The 23534-nt window shown below is 40.7% G+C and overlaps 2 protein-coding genes across 11 annotated transcripts in view; one reads left to right on the plus strand and one right to left on the minus strand.

Moving 5' to 3' along the window:
* LOC124060087 (unconventional myosin-IXb) overlaps positions 1 to 1197 on the minus strand; it is a 54990-nt gene extending 53793 nt beyond the window's left edge. For 6 of the 10 annotated variants that reach the window (XM_046390595.1, XM_046390593.1, XM_046390600.1 and 3 more), the window contains exon 1: positions 712 to 1196. The gene's annotated coding sequence lies outside the window, so the exon portion shown is untranslated. Of the gene's footprint in view, positions 1 to 711 lie in introns of all 10 variants that reach the window. The other 4 variants (XM_046390591.1, XM_046390590.1, XM_046390597.1 and 1 more) reach the window with 1 other exon arrangement.
* A 4058-nt stretch (positions 1198 to 5255) lies between these two features.
* s1pr4 (sphingosine-1-phosphate receptor 4) lies at positions 5256 to 7867 on the plus strand. Its single transcript, XM_046392665.1, has 2 exons — positions 5256 to 5340; positions 5965 to 7867. The coding sequence occupies exon 2, from the start codon at positions 6120 to 6122 to the stop codon at positions 7359 to 7361; it is 1242 nt and encodes a 413-aa protein (XP_046248621.1). The 5' UTR covers positions 5256 to 5340; positions 5965 to 6119; the 3' UTR covers positions 7362 to 7867.
* Positions 7868 to 23534: the final 15667 nt, after the last annotated feature.

Here is a 23534-nt window from a genome sequence, read left to right on the forward strand (position 1 = left end):
GTATTATACTACTTCACCTATCACTGGCAATCAAGGCTGTACTCAGCCAGAAATTGTGCTCCATGAATGGCACATAATAACAGTTGTTATACACTGGTAATTTGGGCAAGTTGTGTTTTCTCCCATCTAGACAATCCCGGTTGGGTTTATGTAAAGTCCCCAATAATGCAAAAACCCGACACTGTGGAGTTTTGTTTTATTTTATTTTTCCTCTTAAATCCAAACGAGCCTCGCTGACTTCAACAAAACAACAACCGAATGACATATAGCTTAGTCACATTACCAACCAGGTCTGGGGACATTGTGCTGCAACTCGTCAGCCTGCATTCTCAGCCCATTCACACACTGGATGCAACTACTCTACTGTGGCATTAAACAGGCGACATGCTGCTATCGACTATTATCATTACAGTCAGACAGGACGGCTTTGAAAGCTAGCTTGCTGAAAAAGCTAGCTCCATTTTTAGCCTAAATACGGGATGTTGAAAACTACTTTAATACACGGTCAAAAGAGTTGAACGTTACGAGGAACACTGCTCCACTGCTTCATAATAACTTCCTATAACTAAACAGCTCGGAACCGCAGTGCCTACTGGCCATAAAATGAAACACGTATCCAACAATAAAGCAAAAATTAATTAATTCCCCATATAAACCTTTGAGCAAGCTCGTGCAAAGCCAAGCGAACAAAACAAACGACATTTAACGTACCTTTCCTGGGTGTTGTTCTCATCGCCTTGGTGTAATCCTTGACTGCATTCTTCGAGATTCAACCTCAACTGGTGAAAAAAAATAAAGAACGAAGTCGTCGCTTTTCGTTTGTTGTTTGTTTTCTCCTTTGATGAAACCAAGGCTGACTTGTTCCGACCAGGCTAACAACGGTTGAGTACCAGCCAGACAAAGCTCTGGTTGACTCAGTTAGAGGGCTTGAAACCGGAGTGGAGAGAAAATAAAACAAACCGTCAAAAAAAACGTAGCCTTCTCAATACTACGTTTATGTTACATAAAGAAGAGCACGCTCTGAAATAAAATAGGTTCAAAAGTCCACTCTTTCCTGACAGACTGTGTGGTTTCAGACCGGCTAACCAGCTAGCCTGTCGCTACTTCCTTTCTCTTTGCCTAAACAGAAGCAGTGTGAGCGGTGAAAAAAAAAAAGTTGAGGAAAAAGGCACAAACCACATTCTGTACAATGAAGGCACCCTGTTGCTCCTGGCTATTTATTAAAAAACAGCGCCCCCTGCAGGATTGCAGCGGCGGTGCCACATGGTGGCGCAAAGGTTTAATAATTACCTACCAGCTCAGGCGAAGCAGACACTCAAAGCGCCTTAATATTACTTCAGTCGCATACCTGCAGTTAGCAGCGATCTGTGTCAGCCTTCGTCCGTTTGTCGGTGCTACTCCTCTTCCATCATGTCGCTACGGCTAACCCATTTTTGATTTGACAAATTAGAAAATGCGGACGTATTTTGTTCAACGTTACGGCTCGCTGGTTGTAGTTAAGCACAGGAAATATCTATGACTTCCCTGGACCAATATTGTTAAAGGCAGTAGTGCATAAATATGTGTTATTGTGTAAATATGTGTTTTCTCAATTTATAATATATTTCATTAAGCTAATATTTCCTGTTGCCCCTGGCACGCCCGAGGCCCCGGCCAACCTGTTCCTATAAGGCGCCATTACAGATGGACATGCAGCTTTATTATTAAAGTAGATAAAACTGGTTACAATAGACATAAATAACAGCAGGGCTTTGCTTAAAATTAGTTTATGAGCTGTACCCCGCCACCGGCACTTCGTGCTGTTGAACATTTTAGCAAGCAACTACTCCAGGCACCCATAGCAGTTTAATTGACTATTAAATCCGCCATTTTGTCATATAAGTGATCAATAAAATAGTGCTTCTCCTCAAATGTCCCTTTTTATAAGAGATGTTTTTTGATTGCCGATTCAAATATCTGTGGTCTCTTGGTAGGGTTTGCAGTAATTAATTAAATATCTTCAGAACTTTATTTGACCTTCCTTTAAGGCCTTCCACAATATACAAACAAGGAATGAATTGTTGCAATTCAAGAAATTAAGTTTACATGAAGAAAAAGAGATTAAATCTATTATCTATCACAGTTTTCACACAATGTCTTCTTCTTATAATGCACAATGGATTAAGAAAAAGAGATTTTTAAAGCTATGTGTCTTAAGTGAAGAACCAACCAGTCCAGAATAAAGAGAGGTGAAGTAGGATTTGCACTACCATTTACAAAGAACTGTAAACAATGTTTTATTACAGTCTCACTGTAATTTTTTTTTCTTTTTTTTTTTTACTGTAAAATGAGTGTAATACTGCTTAGGCCACCGCCACACAAGTCAGCATCTTCACCTCAAAGCCTGGAAGTTGACACTTAAGTAAGCACATTTGTTGGCCACATGGTGTCACCATTGTAAAAAGCTTTATATTGTGATAACTAGCCTCTCAAACGTGAGCGGACAGAGTACTGTATGCTGGGCCCTCATGTGAGGAGTTGCCCACACTAAAAGCTTTAATTTGAAGGGTATAATAATTAATGAGAGAAATGTTGGAGACAAAATATCTTGCTTCACGCTATATTTCTGTATACTATACTCATTAACCTGAATGCAGGCAACAGGGGGTTATTAAACAGACTTAATGGCATTTTAAATCTTCCCATTAACCCCAGACTTAACAGCCTATACCTGGTTCCACATTAATCAATACAACCAATATAATGCAAGTGACTGCATACTGTATATGTCATCAGAACATGCTCTGGCTTTTTTTAAATCCACTTGGTTCACCAACAAGCAAGCCCATTCACTCAAAAAACTGACTCAGAAATTTGTTGAGTGGAAGCATGTAAGAATAAAACACGTTGAACAACTGAAGCAACTTCAGCACTTCACTGGAAATTTCATCAACGGTAGCTCTTTTTTTCAGTTTATATAAAATTACACAGAATCATGCTGCACCGCAAGGGTAGACACCTAAAAAGAGACCTTAAGCTGTACTTAGTACTTAGTGAGCTCAGGCCTCTGTAGACCTGTCTGGTTGAGAAGATGAATGCTAAAGCAATGGTTTACTGGTAAAAATGTAGAAAGTCTTATCACACCACAACCAGGGAGATAAGGACATGATGTTTACAAGCTCTTGACAAAGCCACTTGTTGTGATATTATTGCCTTGAGGTGTTGCAAAATGCAAAATAACTTTTATTAGTTCAGTAAAAGAGATAGGAACTTGAATTCTGGAGGTTTGTGGTTGTATTTGTAAGGGGTTTAGGATTTTCTCACATATTTCTGACACATTTGTGCAGTGCTGCAGAGTTTTTGTTTTTTTTAGATATTACTGTACTGATTGTAGAGTTTGCATCTTGAATTTGGGTTTTGTTGCATAGGCTAGACACATGCAGTGCAGGTGAACCGGACTGGGTGGGACAGCATGCAGACAGGTTGCTAATCTACCACAACCAAATACCTGTGAGGTTGATAGACTTGCAGGCTTGTGTTGCATGCTCTTCCACCCAGTGCATACAGGTACAGGCTTCAGCCCCCTGCAACTCTGAAGAGAATAAGCAGGTCACAAAAACATTCTTGTTTAGAGTCACTGCAGTTAAAGCCTGCATGAATGGCTCTATCAGTTAAACAAAACACACACACACACACGCACTTGTGGTTAAGAATACGTACTTTATGGTTACAGTTCTGTTTGAAGTCATATTTTCAGAGTAAGGGCGTTGTCAACAGTTGTGGGTGTTGTTAACACCTTAAGTTGCAATAACTTGTTATGTATTTTTTTTTAAAACAGTGTTTTCCTTTTTTCTATTTACAACTGGCTCATCACAGTATCAGGAGTAACATGAGGTATCAAATTGTAACTGTATTGATTATTGACACATGTCTGTTTTTCTATATATACATGTATCTCTGGACTGAAAGGAGAAGTTGTGTCAAAAATTAGCTGCTTGATTTCACAGGGGAGGTCCATGAATGTCATGTCTCATTACTTCTACATGTGCAACACAAAATGTAGGTCAAGTCTTTTACATTTACATTTCTTTTGTTTTTCTGTCTATACATGTGCTCTCCTTTCTTGCTCTTGAATGGAGAAACCATACAAACCTGAGAACTGTTGAGTAGAACCACAGAGACTTATTTGTGATGGACAGATGGAAAGATGACAGATGATACGTACTTGCATTTTTTGACTCTCAAGTAATCGAAATTTGGGTTATTTGCATGATTATAGTTATATTTTCTCAAAGGTTCCATTTTGACCTTTTTAGCACACTTTTGAATCATTTGATAAATTTGAATTAGAGCCTACTTTGTTGAAGGCTTGAAATGTCTAATTATAGCTCTTTGAAAACCTCACTCTGAACGACAAATGTGTTCATCCACTAGTTCTGGGTTAACTTATGTTTTAAAAAGTGATTCCTTGATTTTTGGGGTCTGGCATCACTTTCTTTGTGCCTGCAATATGCCTCATGTATGAGTTTCAGTATATTTTATGTTTATGGTTGACAAAAATGCTGCCACTGCTTGTCTTATCGCAATTGGTTAAGGTCTGCTGGTGCATGGTTGGAGGTTGTTGGATGGTTTGTCAGTGTGCCATGCACGGTGACAGTAACAGCATGAAGCGCATTGTGTGACCGTGACCCAAACCAACAGCCACAGCTGTGCAACGAGATGTATGAAAGCCTCTATCTGCAGGGAGGGGCACACTTCCATCTGATTTGGAGTTCCTGTTTTTCTCTTGTACTTTCTGAGAAATATTAACATTTGGCCTTGTGCCATGGCCTTGTAAGTGCAAGTGAGAGTCTTGCCACATGTCCCTAAAAACACTGAGTCATGTTACAAAACATTTACAACTGGCTTATTGTGGCACGTGTTTTGAAAGACCCTTTCCCGTATAAGCTATCGAAGGGCAGCTTGAGCAATCACCTTTGTTGTAGTACAATCTGCATGACCGCTGTCCCAAGATGATCTTGTGCATCATAAAGGTGAACAAAAACTGTTAAATAACAATTAGAATAAAACAGGCTTTGTGAAATAGATACTTAGAGGATACTAGTTGAACAATTTTGCGTTCCTTGACTGTGATAATTGTAGGCAACTTTGAAATTCTCAAAATTGCTTTGACTGTTTATAAGATGATGGAAAAAAAAGTGACTGCAATCTCTCTGTTGCATATAGTTTGTGTGTGTGTGTGTGTGGATGGGTGTGGTGTGAATAACCTTATTTGGCCCATCACACTTCCCCATCACAAATATGCTGCAGAAATCAGTATCTTCTGACACACTCAGCATCACCAGCAGCAGCACCACCAGAGTAAGTATCCTCCACTGCACACCATTCACTTTGGCAGATATTTAAGCTGATTACCTTTCATGGAGTTTATTGGCGTATAATATGAATAAATAGGAATGCAATTTAAGATTCTTGAATTTTTAAACAGATTTCAGAATTTTCACTCAACTCTGGGTGTGCAACATGCAGTACCTGATGCAGAGAAATTAATAATTTGGTCACAGTTTCGTTAAGAAATGATCTAAAACAATATGATCCTTGGAACAAAGCTTCGTTAGTTTAGTCATTTTTGATTCATGATTGATTGACCGCAAATCACGAAATAACTGACATTCTTGCCCATTTTGAAATTATTCATCATAGTGCAATGATTTCATTCTTTTAAAATAAATTTTAAGAAAGAATTTTTCAGTGTTTTTGTAAAAAACAATGTGCACATTTCCTTCATGTGGCAATTTAAATGCCCTCTGCAGCTGCTCACTCATCCTGTGTTAACCACAGCAAGGTGGAGGGTTGTGGCACGAGGGAGACATTTAAATGATGCCTTTTAAATTGACTGAAGTGCCGCGATGAGAAAGCATGTGGTTCAGTTTTTTTTTTCACATAGATGCCCTGTTGATTTTTTCTGTTCTTTTGCCTTCCTAGGTGTGTGTTGTGCACAGGCAGAGCTCCAGTGGTTAGAGTGTGACGATAGCCTGTTTGATCACAGGAGTTTCACACTAATTCCCGTGCAGCTCAAACCAGCTCGGTTCAGCCTGTTCAAACCAACAGCCTTGATCTTGACCAGCCCACCTGTCGCCATGAATATCTTCACTTCCCTCACTTCCGCCTCCTCGTGCCCCCAGATATATCACCTGCCCAGTCACCCCAGCAACACCACCATATCCGACGGCACCACTGCAAGCAGTGGAATCGACCATGTGATCCTGCGGCATTACAACCACACCGGCCGCCTGCAGAACAGGACCATCTCAAACACCCAGAACCACATCAGTCTCTCCTCAGCCATCTTCCTCTTCCTCAGTATTTTCATCATCCTGGAGAATTTCCTGGTGCTGGTGGCCGTCATCTCCCGTATCCGCCACAGCCGACGCTGGGTTTATGTCTGCATTGCCAACATCACGCTCAGTGACCTCCTCACTGGTGCTGCCTATGTGGTCAACATCTCTTTGTCTGGCAGCCGCACGTTTCATCTCTCTACTGCTTTGTGGCTCTTTAGGGAAGGGATGCTGTTTGTGGCACTTTCAGCATCCATATTCAGTCTTTTGCTGATTGCCATGGAGCGTTATATCACTATGATAAAGCCACTGCCCCAGAAGTCAGCCAAGAAGAGTTACTATAGGATCTTCAGCTTGGTGGCACTCTGCTGGATTTTGGCCCTGGTGATTGGCTTCCTCCCCTTGCTGGGCTGGAACTGTGTTTGCAGCCTGAAGGGATGCTCAACCCTCCTCCCTCTCTACTCCAAGACCTACATCTTTTTCTCTCTTGTCATCTTCTTCATCATTCTCCTCGCTATTGGAGTGTTATATGGTGCCATCTACTGCCACGTACACAAGAGTACACAAGTGGGACCCCAGCGTAGTCGCAAGCGCTCCTTGGCACTGCTTAAGACTGTGATGGTTATCGTTGGGGTCTTTATGCTCTGCTGGGGGCCACTGTTCCTGCTGTTATTGGTGGATTTCTTCTGTGTTTCCCGCCAGTGTGCACTGCTGTTCAGCGCTGACTTTTGCATCTCTCTGGCTGTCCTGAACTCCGGCTTAAACCCCATCATATATGCCCTGGGCAGCAGTGACATGAGGAAGGCTATTGCCCAGCTGCTGTGCTGCTGCTGCCTGAAGTCTGGCTTCTGTCACCCAGACACATTCACATCCAAGGAGACCAGCAGCACATCAGACAGGAGGGACAGTCTGAGGAACAGTTTTAACAAGATCAGGAATCTCAGTGTGGCCTCCCCACCTTCAACTCCTAGCAAGCCTCGCAGGGCGCAGAGAAAATACAGGCTGAGCTCCACCACCAGCTGCCTGTCAGTTTCAAGTGGTTAAACCACAACGTGGTCCCCTCCCAAGCAAACAAGACCTGTGTGCACTGATACACATCTAACCGTTTCCTCTGAGTTTTGGTTTGAATGTTCAATGCTTTGCCTGCAGGTACTTGCACTGATAATTACACACTGTCATAAAACCTGCTAAAAATATTATCCTGAATTTATCCTGAAGTTTGCAATAATATCACAGATTAGAGCAGTAGTTATTTGTACTTTACCGAGCATTATTTTTCTCAATACACACTGTGTCGATCTGTTGTTGCACTGCACTTGTTGCAATTACCCAGGCAAAAAAACATGTACACGCGTGTATATTAAGCCTTCTTATTCACAAGAAGTATTAACAGTTAACATGGTATTGTATAATGTGAAGAATTGAAAAATATGTATGTGGATTTTATATTGATCTGTAACATGGTGTGAAACCTCATGTTTTACTGTATAAAACTAAAATACTGAAAATACTGATGAAAAGTATAAATAAAGTTTCTTTTTTGTTTTGTATGAGTGCATGTCATTTTGAGTAAGTATACTACCTCTGCTTTCCTCTGGAGGGAGACACCCCATCAAAGCCTCGACTGGCTGGTGCAGATGGATCAGATGACTCAAAGAGCGTTAGATTTTCCCAACCTGAGAATATACATTTCAGTAAGGAATGCTTTAGAGATTTCCAAATTTACTATATTTAAATTTTTATGTATCTTACCACTTTAAAGCAGCATGTTTAAATCTTTAATATGAAAACAAGATCTTCATTCACTCGCCACTTTAATGCAGGATTTGCAAAAGACTCGTGCCAGTGTACATTACAGAAAACATTCTTCAAATATTCTTTTTCTTATAATTTGGCTTCTTTGGTTTCCTAATTTTCTTTGTTAGTCCTAAAAGACTCCTCAAAAGGTTTTTTTCAGGCTGTTCTCTCCTCGGTGCTTTCCTGACAGGATGACTGATTGAAGTTCAGTTCAGAGAAGGTGAGGTGCTGGGACTGCAGCCCCAAGGTCATTCATAGCTGGGGCTAATTGATAAATTCATTATTACAGTCTCGTACAGTCTGCCAGGGTGCACAGATAAGCTTTAACAGACAGTATACACCTGTGAGTTACACAGTATTTGGTGGTGTACTTCTGCTATTGCATGGATCAACTTGTTTTGTCTTCATGTGAGACTTTCTGCTACGTGTCTGCATAGGCAGAGTGTGCAAAGTGTGATCTCCACCAGTTTCCCTCTTACATTTCATGAAGTAATCACTGCAATAGACAAGAAGAAGATGTGAAAGTTTATACTTTCAGTATAATGCGTTTGCTTTAAAAATCCAGTGTTTTCTATAGTATTAAATATTCATGACTAATTAAGCAACACATTCAGAAAAATGATCACTGCCATAGTTATATATCAAGCTTGTAACTGATTTGTGGCCAGGAAACATCAGGAAACAACCAACTGTCAGTCCTGATTCAAATGTTGCTAATTGCTGATTGGTGCTCTGAAGTACGTGTCATCACCTTTTGCCAACTAACCCCCACCCACTGCAAACCAGTGAGAAGAGCACAGGCCAAAACAGAAACAACAGATCTCTCTCATCTAAAATATGAAAGAACTTGTTACTAGACACTTAACCCATAAAACCAATTTAATAGCACATTAAAAATCTGTAAAAGAATGACAAAAGTGATCTAAAACCTACATATTTAATTGAATTTAAAAGTGTAAAAAAAAACCACTGAAATAGAAATGTGTTAGCAGATACTCTGAAAATGATGATGGATCTAAACATTGTGCAATTTAATATTGGACTTCCTCACAAACAGACTCCAGAGAATTGTGTTGAACACAGGAGCCCCCCCCAGGGCTATGTTCTCAGCCACCTCCAGTTCACACTATACACCCATGACTGCAGTCACTGACATCTAGTGAACGCTATTGTGAAGTGTGCAGATGACACCATCATCATCGGCTATAAAACAATGATGGGAGTTCATATCAGGAGGAAATCAACAACCTTTCAGTGTGGTGTGCCGAGACCGACTTGATTGTTGATTTTAGATAAAAGGAGGCAAAGACACACAAACCTCTGTCCGCAGCGGTGGAACTGAGGTGGAGCAGATGAGCAGTTTTAGGTTCTGGGAAACAATACCACATAGAACCTGCTGTGGTCATCACACATCTCCACCCTGATAAAGAAACAATGTGCCAAGTTACAGAGAAGCAATAGAAACTATCCTGACTGGAAACATCACGAACTGGCACGCTATAGGACAGGAAGGCTCTGCAGCGTGTGAATAAAACCACCCAGATTATCATTCGTACCCAATGACTTTGCATTAGTGATATCTGTTAGCTTCCTGCACAGAGGCTAAATAATACCAAAAGAAAACAGTGACTCCAGCCAAGGCCTGATCACCCTGTTGCCGGTTAGCAAGCAATAACAAAAGTGATAGTTTCGTTTTTATGGCTTATTATGTAATCATCCATTTATAGAGTTTTGTTTTTGCGAGTGGCATAAAGTTGTTGTGTGTGTGTGTGTGTGGGTGGGTGGGTGTGTAAGCAAAATGGCAAAGTGGTAAAAACAATATTCAGCTTGATCTATTTGGTGCAAACGTATTAGCAAACCTTTTCACTTACTTGTTACTAACTGTTTTTAACCTTTGATTTTTAAACTTTTGAGATGTTCAACTACTGTGTCAGCCTGTCATGCAGGCATTCCTCTTTATGATGTGTGTGAGCTGCACAAGCTTGTCAGTGACGAGTGGAGGAAGGAAATGAGGCGTTCAGGTGAGAAAAGAAGAATTTTTCTTTTGTCCTTTTACTTGAAATGACCGCCCACACAGTGGATGAGGTGATTGTACAGTGTCATAACAGCAGGAAAGCACACATATATGGACACACAAACACACACGCACACACACACACGTTTATTATTCATCAAGCGCATACTGAAGCAACTCAAGCACACATAAATACATACCTCTTTGCATATGGACATGCATAACCTGTAGAACTGCTCATACCATCTGTAGGTGCATGTGCACACACTCATAGTCACATAATAATAACATGCTCCATAAACATACATTCTCTAAATGTGGTCTCTGCAGGTGTTTATGAGGTTTATTAGGAGAATGAATTTCTGAGGTATGCTCTCATCAAAATCTTTTCCTGTTTTTAGAGAATGGAGAAGCAAACAAGTCATTGCTGGTTGTGTGTGCGTTCCCTTCTCATGAATTCCTGCACCTTTACAGTTAAGAGTAAGGGATAATCCTCTCTCATCCAAGGCCCTGGCACATCTCCAGGTCCGGTGCCTGATGAAAAAACAACGGCAAATTCCAGGCTTTATTAGCTCTAGGCTCAGAGACATTTGCTGTATCATATTTGACATGTCAGGGGGCTGATCACCAATCCACGCTGCTCTCTCTCCTTCTCCCCTTACAACAACAAGGCCTTTTCTCTGCTCTAAATGAGGTACGATGGGTTAATGATGGTTGCGTGCAGACGTGGCTATGCCCTCAGTAATTACCTCACTGGCTTTGCCTCCAGGTGTTCAGCAGACAGCTAATGATGTACTGTCTGAGGAGAGGGGAAGGCGCTGAGAAGTGATAAGTTGCCATTAGCATCGCGACAACTTGATGGCACATGTGCTGCAGAAAAACTGACTGTACAGCTCAGGAAAAGAAAAACTCAAAAAGTCTTTCATTACCATGGATCGCTAATGTTTTTGTTCTGTAATCTGTTGTTAATCCTCAGCAGTTTTTTATTTAAGGGAAATTCCACATTATCCTGGGTTAGTTTTTCATCATTCATCATTCCCATCAATTATGATAGGATTTTACTCGCTGAATTGCTGAGACGCTGTATTCACAGCAGAGTCCACGTGGCATCGCTGACACACACAGCAAACGATTTATAGGAATATTCAGCAAAAAACCTTGGTGGGAATGGAAGTGACAGATCCCCCTCAATATTTAAAATAGATGCATTTGTTCCCTCCACTCTACACCCTCCATAAATCGCTCGTCTGAGAGCCTTACTGCATTACATTCTGTTTTATTTTAAAGTGTCACAACAATAAATTGATGCAGGAAAGACACAAATTGGAACATAAAAAAATCACCAGAAGGCAGGACATGAAGTGCTTAACACTCAAAATTTCCTGTGGGAAGACTCCCGCATAATATGTGCCGAACAAACATACTGAGGAGAAACTCGCTCCTTCACCTTTTTGTCAAACACAGCCTATCACTTATATCAGTGATCTGTGATTTGCACTGTAGCTCTGTCAGGGCAGTTGTCAACATGTTTTTAGGACAGTTATAAAAATCCAGTTCCCTGTTGAAAAAAATACAGACCTAAATGTCAGTAATAACTTCTCTTGAAGCACACCTGCTGCATGATCTGCCTGTCTGCAATGCAACCATGTGCTCTTTTCTTTCCAAAATGGTTATATATCACAAAAAATACATCTAAATGCGTGGCTTCTGGTTTCAGTACTCAGCCACTACTCTCTTAAGCAAGTGTGTGTGTGTATGTTGGTTTGAACACATTAGAGTGGCGACCTGATGTGATACAACACACAAGCTTTGACATCTTGATTTTTTTGCATTTGGGGGCATTCCAGGGCATTTTTGTCCATCTCTGGGACTTCATCTTCACCTCAGCGCTCACAACAACACAGATGTGTTCACATTTTACTAAAAGTCCAGTGGCTAACCATCTGGGTCACTCGCAGTGAAACGAACCACACTGAAGAACAAAAACTGTCCAATATTTTGTTTCAACTGAAATGCTTCTATCCTTGTGTCTGTGAGTGATCACAAACCTCTTGATAATAGGAACTTTATCAAGTTTCTTCAAAATGTCTACACAGCTGTTGATTTAATGTGATAAAAACACTTTTTGCTGAAATACTGGACATCTTATATCTTTATGCTTATTCACACAGCAGAGCTTTGAGTGTGTTTAAGCAAACATGTGTGCAACTGTTTTTGCTTTTGATGTGTATACCTAAACATACATCGGTGTATGTATTTATGCGCTTATGCACGTGTGTACTCAAAGATGTACAATATATGTGTGCCCAGTGTGATATGAAGCAGCCGGGTGCACTCTGGGTCAGACAGTCATTATCTTTCTCATTCATACACAGAATGATTTCATAAAATGGTAGCATGAGGAAACTTTATCTTTATTTAATCCAGGAGACTCGCTCTGTGGGGAAAAAAAACTCTCCAAGGAAATATGCAGCTTATTTGGCTACCTTATAACATTTCCCAGTCAGACATCAATAATGTCTGTGTAAATACCCAGTTTTGTGGTTACAATTATACCCAATCAATCAATGTGTTTGTCAATCCTTTGGACAGCTGACATTATGCTCTTGCAACAAGGAGAACAAAAACCAGGAAGGGCGTACTTGCTGCATGTCCACAGGAACAAATCTAACATTTGCACAAGACCCTTTTCTTCTTCACGTGTCTGTTTCTGTCGACTGCACCTGGCTGAGAAATCTTGCCTGAGGAAGCTGGAAAACAACATCCTCTTCTTTGGTGCTAGTGGATCAGATTTAGGATTCACATATGTGCTTTTAATTTCAAGTTTCAAGAGAACAGGACAAGACGAATTCTGTTGAGCTGTGTCTTAATTAAAGTGGTATGGACTACCATGTTGCCTTCGTTCTGCATTTTTTCCTCTGAATCTTAACGGAAGAATAGCTCAGAGGTATACAAAAGAGCCTGTTCTAGAAAGATTTACTCTGATGCCAGTGTGGGTACGTAAGGAGGAGGAGGAAGGGATTTTAAAATCTGCACCATCTCTGGGCGCAGCTGTTTCCTCTTCAGATTCGAGATAGTGGGACAGCGGACAGGGAGGGAGAACAGGCCAGAAGTTATGTGATATACAGTGATGGAGGCAGCACAAATAATTGTTTTTAATTGTTTTAAATAGAAAATAAATGACATGTTACAACAAGATGAAAAATGGCTACACAAAACTACTTTTTCATTCCTCTTTCATTGTGAATGTACAAAACAATTACCAAACACAACACAGGTTTTCTCTTGTGAGTTGGATGTCGGCCATCTGCAGTGACTTTGTTCTCAACCTTGGGAATATTTGTGAGCATGTTTTTTCTCTCTTTTCCTAATCCCCTCTCTCATTCTTGCTGCGCTTTGGCTGAGCATCACAACCACTTAACTAATTGTGTTGTGAAAGATGTTCCGAGAGTGATGATTTGGCTTCAGTTTGCAAAAGTTTCTTAAGTGAGGATGCAGGTTTTCTTGGAGTGGCTCTGCAGGACGCTCGTTCAGAAAACAAGACTACGGCCACAGTGTTGCTCTGTGCTAAATGCTAACAACGGGATGCAGGTATGTTCACAGTGACAATGTTAAAATGCTCAAGCATGGTATAACGTTTACCTTGGTCATCATCTTTGCTCAGCATGCTAACATGCTAACATTTCCTAGTTATCATGAAGCACAAATTACAGAGGAGGCCTGGACATAAATATTTGTACCAAATCTCATGGCAATTCAAGCAATAGTTTAGATATTTTAAAGCCCCAGTTGTTTGGGAATTGTCTGCTTTGGTATAGAATAGATGAACAGGTGACAGGAAAAGAGGGAGAAAAATTATCTAAAGGTCTCCATCCAAATCTGAACCAGGTACACCTAAGTTCATGGATGACATCATAACCCATAAGCCTTTGCAATTCCTTGGGCCATGGAGCTAGCATGACCGAAAATCAGAATTTGTTTCTATATATCTATTATTATGCAGTAGACTCTGAATGGATCCCAGTGCAGATTCTCTGTTTTTGCTTGTCCACCTCGACAGCTACAGAATAGGCTGTGAACTGTCAGAATGGGGTCAGGCTAGCTGTTTCCACTTGTTTCATTTCTTTATTCTGAGCTAACCATCTCCTGCCTGCAGCTTGGCTTTGACGGAATGACATGAGATATTGTTCTTCTCATCTAACTTCAGCAAGAAAACAAACAAGCGTGTTTCTTAAAATGTTGAACCATTCCTTTAAACGATGACTGAAGATTTGAAGGTCATTCTGTATAACCATTTGTTGAAAACAAATACAAACAGGCTCCAGACAATATTTCATAAACCCCAGCTTGATGTGTGTTTGGGAACGGGCACAAAATTTCTTATGACTGTGACCCCAGATCTCTGACTGAATAATAGCAATAACACTGAAATATTGAAAGTATTAAAGTCACGACTGTACATCCTCTGTATTCCCACAATAAATCTATTCCATGTGAGTCATCAGACTGAATGAAATGCGTTGTCTCAAAGTTTAAAACCTCCCACTGTACATATGAAATCAATAAAGGATATTCTTAATTGCTGTCAGTCAAACCATAAATCTCATGACTTCACACGCGTGAACCTTGCATTTCAAAGGCCTGTCACTCTTCCTCTCTCAGTGCTGCGATTATTCTTGAGAGGGGCTGGACTTGAGGTTGTTCCTTGCAGGTTTGGAGGTCCTGCGCTGCTGCAGCAGCCCCACCACTGGCCTTGGTTTTTTCCACGAGGCCTCAGGAATGGGAGGAGCTGAAGCTTTGTAGAACAGATGTTCCTGTTCAGCTCTAAACCAAATTACGCAGCCAAGCTCACAGCCATGGGCCAGAACCACAGGGATACTGATTGAATGGTGGAGGGGGCAACCAAAGCAGATCAGGCTCAATAAAGAAGCCACATCATGAAATCTGGTCAGCCTTTGAGGCCTGAAGATAAAAGGGATATTGACATTGCTATGGAGACTAAAAGGAGAGCTGAAGAGCTACCCATCTCTGTGGATTGGTGTGTATGTGTGTGTGTGTGTGTTTTCATGACATGCAAATGGGTATAGCAAGTGCAACTCAAATAGAAAGTTGAACTTTCAACCTCTTGCAGTTTGCTTGAAATTGTCTGCTTCATCACTGACAATAGGTGAGGATTTTAGAAACACAGAGTCCAAGACTTTCATGCCCCAGACATTTTCACCAGATACAGTCTCTCTCTCTTTTCTAAAAAAAAACTATGTGGATTTAAATTTCAGTAGCATTATTAGTACTTTAGTTCTCGAACATGGAGGTTCCTCTTGCCTGTGAAACTGAATCTACTTGCTACTGCAGTTGGCACGTGGTTTTGTCAAGAAAGAAGAATGTGTGGAATAAAGAGCTAATTAAATGTGAGTGTGACAATATTAAAACAAAAATCTCCATACATCACCTTATTTGGAGATATTTGTTTTCACTGGACAATCAATCCCCACATTGCTAGAAATAAAAATCAAACCAGGAAATAAATCCTTTATTCACAATATAAACCCTCAATCTTATTATTTCTCAGATTTATTTTGACTTCAGTCCTTTATTAGATCATGTATCTTTGATTACATTTTTATTCTTTGTCTCCACCTTTGTTCTCTCCTGCTCCAACAGGTTTACCTCCTGGGGATAAATCATATTATATTCAATAAAAAAAAAAAAAACAATCCCAGAATTATTTCTTAGGCTCATTTAACTTTATTACATGGAATCATGGCTGAATTAGTAATGAAATGAAACACTGGTTGCACCTGTAACATATCAGTTGGTTGAAAGTAGTTAGAAACTGAAATGACATTTAGAATAATGCACTTCATGCACTGTGGTTTCTCACATTCAGTCAGAATAAATGCTTGCACAAATCATTGCTAAATTGTCAGTGGAAGCACTTGGCTGAAACAATGCCCTGCAGTCAATGTAACACTGCTGACATGATGAAAAAACAACTTTCTAACCTTTCTTTCCGTGATCTCCTCAAGGTTTTAATGGAACATTTATCCGCAGAAATTCAAAATAACAGAAATTTAATGTCATTGTACCAACCACACTCAGTGGAGTTTCTGGATAAGAGCAGATTCATCATACTTATTAATGAGCTTTCATTATCCCATGAGTATGAAATCTTCAAGATGAAGCACTGGGGGGAGGAAGCAGCATTACACACATTCCCAATAACTGATAATGGGGACTGTTAGGTGACATCCATTAAAGGGATAGCAGACATTTCACTGGGATTACCTGACAATGAACTCCAGTCTCAGGTTAGTCTTTGTGAGCACAGAAAAAAGAATGAAAAAGGAGAGAGAGTCAGAGAGAGAGAGAAAGAGACAGCCGGTGAGTGAGAGACATGTTTGCAGCCCTTTCAAAGGAAGAATGCTGAAATAAACATGAAGACTGGATCGACTGCATCAGCATGTAACAGTATTCACACGACGGCTCAGGATGCCAGGGCCTACCTATCAAGCACAAAATGGTAAATCTGCTTATGAAACATTCATATTTTAGCACAACAAGGGACAGTCATCTAAGTGGAGCTGCACTGCCTTGCATACACTTCAGGGTTCAGTGCTGTTGCCTGACAGGTTGGAGGGCTTGGGTTTGATACTCGTCGGGGCCAATGACTTGAGGCTAACACTCCACAACACTCTGTGATGGCTGTGGTCAGCTAAACACAAGAGCTCTGCAAGAGAAATGTTGAATCTGGGCTGGGCTGCCTTTCTGTATGTGCAGTGGAGGTTGATGGGGTAACATGGGACATAGATCCTGCAAGTTAATGGGCTCCACTCCTGTTCCTGCTGAACTGAGCCAGTTTTCAGGTAAAACACTGATACCAGTTCAGTAGGCACGGGAGGGCACAGCCCAGATTTCACTCCGTTTCGACAATACAGTGTGTAATCTGCATGATAAATATGTATTTGAAAATTCACCACAAGGGCTAATATGATATGCAGCATGCACTGAAAAAACAGGGGGAATTTCCCTTTTGCTGAGCCCAACAGCTGCCATGTCTGCAAGCTTTCCCTTCCCACATGACACCTCTGCTATGCTAACAGTAACAGAATTTCAACTTAGAATTCTTAGCAATTTGTAATTAGTCCTTCAGACAGCAGTAGTAGTTTTAGGGTGAGGACGAACCAATCCATTGTCAAATGGATGTTATGTTATCTTATGCTATCTTGAGTGCAGATTATGACTCGTCAGCGTTCACTTAGCTTACACTTGATGGCATCCAGCATCCTCACAGAGAAGAAATGTTACATTGCTAATTGTGATCTGGTCATTTTTATAGAAACTGTGTTTTTGGTTTAAAAATAAAAGCTACCAAGAGACAGACATGTCATACCTCTTTAAATTAAAATTTAATGAAAATAAAATTAAATAAATCACTTCAGCTTATCAGCTAATTTAAAGTCTGTCATACCTGGTTGCTACTTTATTAAATGGCTATGAATACAGGTTTCTTCTACAGCACAAAATCCAGGCTGCCATGTGGCACCAAAATACTGGCACATAAATCCTGTGCAAACTCAGCTGGACATGAACTGGGCATGCCCAGACGGGTCTGACATTTATCACCACATTCCTAAAATCGCAATAGGCCTACAACCTGTGGCATTTCAAAGTCCAGAATAAACCTGGGTCAAACTGTCCAACTGAAGGGCTTTCAAATATACTTGGCATGCATGATTCTTACCAGATGCGTAAGGTAAGAAAGTTATTGCTTTGGGCAAACAAAATTAAAAATGGTACAGCTTGTCTCATGCCTGGATCTTATTGTAGAATCACGCCCTGTATTTGGTTCACATCAACACATTTAACATGAAATAGCTTCTATATGGGACTTTTAGTCTTTCTTTGTTTCCACCTCCCTCCCTCTCTCTCCACTTAATCTCTCATCACTCCTCTCCTCCTCCCCTCCTCCTTTCTTCATATCCGAGATCATCAAGTTCTTTCCATTCACCGTAACAAATCCCCTCCGTCGAATCAACTATTTCACCTCAGGCACTGAACTTAGCCACTGTGAACAACACATAGCAGGGATCAATGCTCACCAATTAGCTAAGCTCTGTGCCTTTAGCAAGTGGGTGGCTGGCTTTTGAGGGAACAGAGACTCACGCAGACCTTTACGTGACTGCTCAGTGGTTAAGGTTTGGCGGGTTTCAAAGCCAGGCAATGCTTATGATGTTGAGGTTTGCGTTGCCTTCAACGGGGCTCATTCGTATTGTGTTTCAGACTGTGCTGCCAGTGGAGGACATTTAAACATCAAAATCATGTCCTTGTTTATGAATCTAAGTTCTAAGAGCCGAAACGTGATCTGCCTCCAAAAACGTTGTTCTAGCGTGTAAAGCTGTATAGCTCTCATATGCATTTACATCAACTTTCTGGCTGATTTGTAAGGGAAGAATAGCGAAGACAAGTTTAAATTTCAGACAGCTGAACATTAAACTGCAGCCTTAAATGCATTTAAGCAGCATCTAAGGGGGACATGTGTTTTTTTGCAGTTTTTCATGTAAGGAACTGATTCCACCAGCAAAGCTTTTGAAGTCCATTGAGAGAGTGGATCACAGTATCCATCTAACCTCTCCAATATTTATTCCTTGGACTCCATAGCAACATCCAGTGTCAGATCATAACTGAAAAAACAGAAGACTACACAAAAGCATCCCACTGTGGAAATATAACACGATCACCTGCTGAGCTGTGAAAGAGTGGAAATCCCTGGCAATGTGATTTTTGTTTCTCTTTGTGCATCAAATCACGGTGCCAGGAACCCTCCCCACCACAGCTGGGGGGCAGAGGCTGGATCCACGCTGCACCTCTCTGCCCCTCTCTGCCTTCTGTACCTTCTCCAACATCATCTCAGCCTCCAGATGTCCTCGTCCATCCAGCAGCTGTGGAGCACCTGTGACCTGAAAGAAGAGGAAAAGAGAGATGTAGGGAACATTACTCATCAGAGAGTCGAAACAAAACCTTTACATTAGACCTTGAACCGCTCTGATGATAATCTATGGCACACTTCAAAATACCTGGATGAAAGATGATACAACTTATACAACACAGAATATTAAATTTGTGGGATGTGAAGAATGACTCTGCAGACTTCTTTGTTGCACAGGTCAGCAGGATGCAGCAGATGTGGAGTCTAGTTGGAACATGCAGAGCCAGCTACCTGGTCGGTTTGTTTTAAGCAACTCAGGAACAAAAAGAAAACACACCTTGTTTGAAATGCTGAGGACAATGCAAACTGCCTGGTGCTCCTGGATATCTGTACACCTTTTAGAAAATGTCAGCCAAGGAGAGCATACACCATGAGGAGGTCTGTGTTTTGTTTTTAACAAACTTTGACAAATGGACATGGTTCTGTCTTGTCTTTGTTTGCCCTCAAACAAGGGGGTTTCAGTTCAGAGAGGTCTGTTTGATTTGTTCTCTCATTGTAGATCGCGTGACGTTGTTGGGTGGCTCCACAAGGGGAGACATAAGAAAAAACAAACTCAAGCTCTTTTTTACAACTTCCTTCTTGTAAAATTGGAATGTCACCGTGTATTATTTTCCTTTGTTGTTGTTGTTTATGCTGTTTTGCAGGGAAAATTCCCGGCCCACCCTGGTGGGGAAGGAATAATGATATGATTGTTGAGCGGTGAGGAGGAGGTTAGGGCTGAGTCTCAACAGTCTCTCCTTGATCGCTTTTCATACATCATCAGCATCTCCTCACACGGGATTTGATACGCAGATTGATTGAAGAACGAGATCTGGAGTTTCTTCAATCACAATAGGAAAATCCGGATCAATTTTTTAAATTAACTTAGAAAGTATGAAAACCTGTCATTTCCATTTGCAGTTGTTCTCATGCTACTTGCAACTGTTCTCTTTTGTTTTTGTACTTAAAAGGCAGTGGGAGGGTAGGTGGATTTTGTTAACCTGATAAAGCCAGGATACGTTTTTTTCCTTGATTATTTAATTGTGCTTTATTGTCTAATGTTTTATAGTGTATATGCCAATGATTAAGTAACATTACAATGCCAATTCCAGTGATAGCCATGAATGAGGGGACAACTTAAGACATCCATCTGTAATCAGCTCCACAGGAGTACAGACCTGTCTTTAGAAGTCAAAGCTCTACTCTTGTCTGCACTTGCAGGTATGTAAAAACAATGTAATGTCTGCTGACTCGCAGGCTGAACATCATTTTATAAAGGGTGTCATTTATGCACGTGTTTATGAGTCACAGTACATGTTGTACAACCTAACCAAGGAGCAAAGAATCCTTCCAGACAGAGAAGTATGTCTGTCATGTCAACCAGCATTAAACGTCCACCCCTCCCTGCACAAGAATCATGAATAAATGTTTGTCTAGGTTGTGAGAATTGGAACGTAAAGTTGTGCTTCGCTGAGCAGCTGTAGGAAAGGATTGGTTGCTTGTGTGTCCATGCTGGTGCATGTGCTGCTCGTTTGCATGCATGAGTTCGAGTGTAAAAGAAGAGAACAAAATGATGAGAGTGTGAGTGAATCAAAGGGAGTGGTCATGCCCTCTGACATGTGTGTGAGTCAGTGTTTGTTTGCTGGGTGTGAGAACTTGATATGGGAAGTACTTGCTGACATTGCTGTGAGGTTCTAAGGAATAGTGTGATGATGTGACACATCCGGCAAGCAGGTTGAATTACATCTACTTATGTTATCACACATGACTGATTTGTTGTTTTGCCATGAAAACATCAGAAACCGGTAACAAATAAATGCTCATTATAATTTCACCAAACATGACATATTCAAATATATATTTTTAGCTGACCAACAGTCCAAAACACAAATATATTCATTTTGTTATCAAATATGACAGAAAAGCAGGAAATCCTCATATTGCTTTGGTCAAAAAAATGATGAGATGAGTTGGTCATGAAACTAACTGACAAATTGTCTCAGCTCAGTGGTGGATATATAATCTGCTACAGAATGAAGAATAATGCAAAAAAAAAGAAAAAAATCTACAACTACACATGTCGAGTTTTACATGATGTTCATATGTCCATAGCAACTAAACTAAATGTCTACAATGTATGAGTCCAATGGACATAATTTACAGCCTGGTGGAACTTATTTATACACGAGGCTGAAGGTGTGAACAAGTCACCACATTTAGAGTGCAACGCTTGCACTCCCAGCTGAACAAAATGACCTCATTCAAGGAGCCTGGAAGAACTGCTTGTCGTACAAAAGGCCAAAGGAGAGTAGAAACAATACCAAGCTCAAGTGGCATTTGGCAACCTAAAATAACATTGACGTACATATAAATATCCACACATATCAAACTTTCTTTGCACTGCAATGACACTACCCCCTTTTTTGTGCTAAGGTGGCAAACACACACCATTTGCTGAAAATCAGTTTCTCGTGTAATTCTGCGCTTGGCAGTTGGCAGTGTGATTGCACAGGAGATGCTGTGATATATGTGGTGGTGACCGCAAAAGATTCACATCTGTATGCAGCCATCTAGCGGTGACGTCACTGCGCTTCTCACACACCAGTGCTGCTGTGATTTGTCACACTTCTCTCACAAAACGCAGACAAAATGTGGAGAGAAAAAGAAACAAGAGACAGAAGAAATGTAAGTATGTGAGAATGTTTGCATTCGAGAGAGGGAGAGACAGGGAGAGAGCAATATGAAGTCTAATTGCATTAGGAAAGCTTTGGTTTATGGATGCCATACTGTCTAGTCTGCAAAGTGTGCAAAGCCCTTATGAAATATGAAGCTACGCTCACAGTCTTTTAGAGGGAACAGTGAACCCTTCAGAGCAGACTGTAAAGGGCTCAGTATGCTTCAGACCAAGAGCTTGCAGACTCATTGAACAGTATCTGAAACCATCAGCTGGCTCTGATAATTCCTGTAACTTTCCAAAACTGAAAATCCCACATTCGCGTCCACCTGTTGAACGAGTGTGTCATTTTTAGACAACTAATTCTTCACTGTCACGTCACTTTCAGACAAAAAGTGTGCAAGGTTACGCCCCATATTTAAACAAATATCACATCTCCACCCGCTCTGTAACGGCAGGCTTTTCACCCCAGCTTCGAGTGCACAAACTATGTAGGGCAAAAATCGACTGAACACACCTTTAAGCTCTTTTTTTTTTTTAAATGTTCACACATCAACCTGTTTCTTTTCATGTGTACAAATGAGTACAGCACTGTGAACACATAAACTGAGTAGAAACAGAGAAACTATGACACTGACCCAGAATTGAACACAGACTGCTGGACAAGGTGGGCAACAGATTTCAACGTATCTGTTAAGAAAAACAATCATAATATAAGCCTATGCACTTCAAACCTATCGTCTGATCAGGAAGAAATAGTGCCAAGATCTATACCCATGTTAACTACATCGGATACAGTGAATTGATCAGAGGTAAAACTTGAGCCCCTTGTCTCAGCCAATCACACCTCTGTATGTATGAGCATTAAAAAGTCATTACTACTTCTTGTTGGGCCTGAGCTTTATTATTTAGCTCATTAGATCACTCAGTCCCAATTTAAACCAGCCTTCACATGTGACTGATGAAGGCAGCAGGGATCAAGCAGGAGCTTTTTCTCTTGTCCCATTAACAATAATCCACTTTGCATAGCGTTAATGCAATTTGGTGGGGATGTAATTTCATGCAAAATCAATCATTACCAACCCTTTCTTAGAAATGAAACAGAATAAGACATATGAGACTAAACAGATTTGGGGATTTTATGTCAAAAAGTACTTGATGCTAAATCATTTGAGTGTTATCTTTACAGAGGCACTGACTCACCTCTTATAGGAACGATGGAGAAATGAAAAGATGATCCAGCCCTGATGTTCAAGTGCGCTGACAGGAACATAATCCATTACAGTGCATGAGGGGAAATGGCACAGCTGCATTAAAGCCTGGTATAGGCTATCTCTGAATCTGATAGTGGTGGCTATCTAAGCTATTAGCTAATAGCTGTGGCTATGCTGATAACATTTTGACCAGAAGGGAAAAACTGCAGGAAAAACAAAACCTGAGAATAAAGGGAGGTGTAGTACAGAGAGAAAAGAACAGAGAGACACACAAAAGATGCCGAAAGTGTGAAAGATGAAAGCGATCAAACATGCAGTATACATGCGTGAGATTATGTTCAAGTGATATACAGCTACACTGGACTGCTGGTTGAGGACAATGGGATGTATCAGTGCTGCTAGCTAAATCTAGTAGAGTCTCATACCACACTAAACTAAGCCAACCACTTCTTTCATTTGTGGCACACCCTGAACACAGCATTCTTTCAGACACCACCTATGAGAACAAAAGCACAGCGGGAGTCCTTTCCTTCTTGCCCTTATTTGTTCTGCA

This window comes from Scatophagus argus, chromosome 6 (assembly GCF_020382885.2).
Source record: "Scatophagus argus isolate fScaArg1 chromosome 6, fScaArg1.pri, whole genome shotgun sequence".
In the NCBI taxonomy this organism is placed as follows: domain Eukaryota; kingdom Metazoa; phylum Chordata; class Actinopteri; family Scatophagidae; genus Scatophagus; species Scatophagus argus.

Bases quoted from the DNA above. Each gene is read 5' to 3' on its own strand.
- s1pr4 (XM_046392665.1), top strand. From the start codon at position 6,120: ATGAATATCTTCACTTCCCTCACTTCCGCCTCCTCGTGCCCCCAGATA.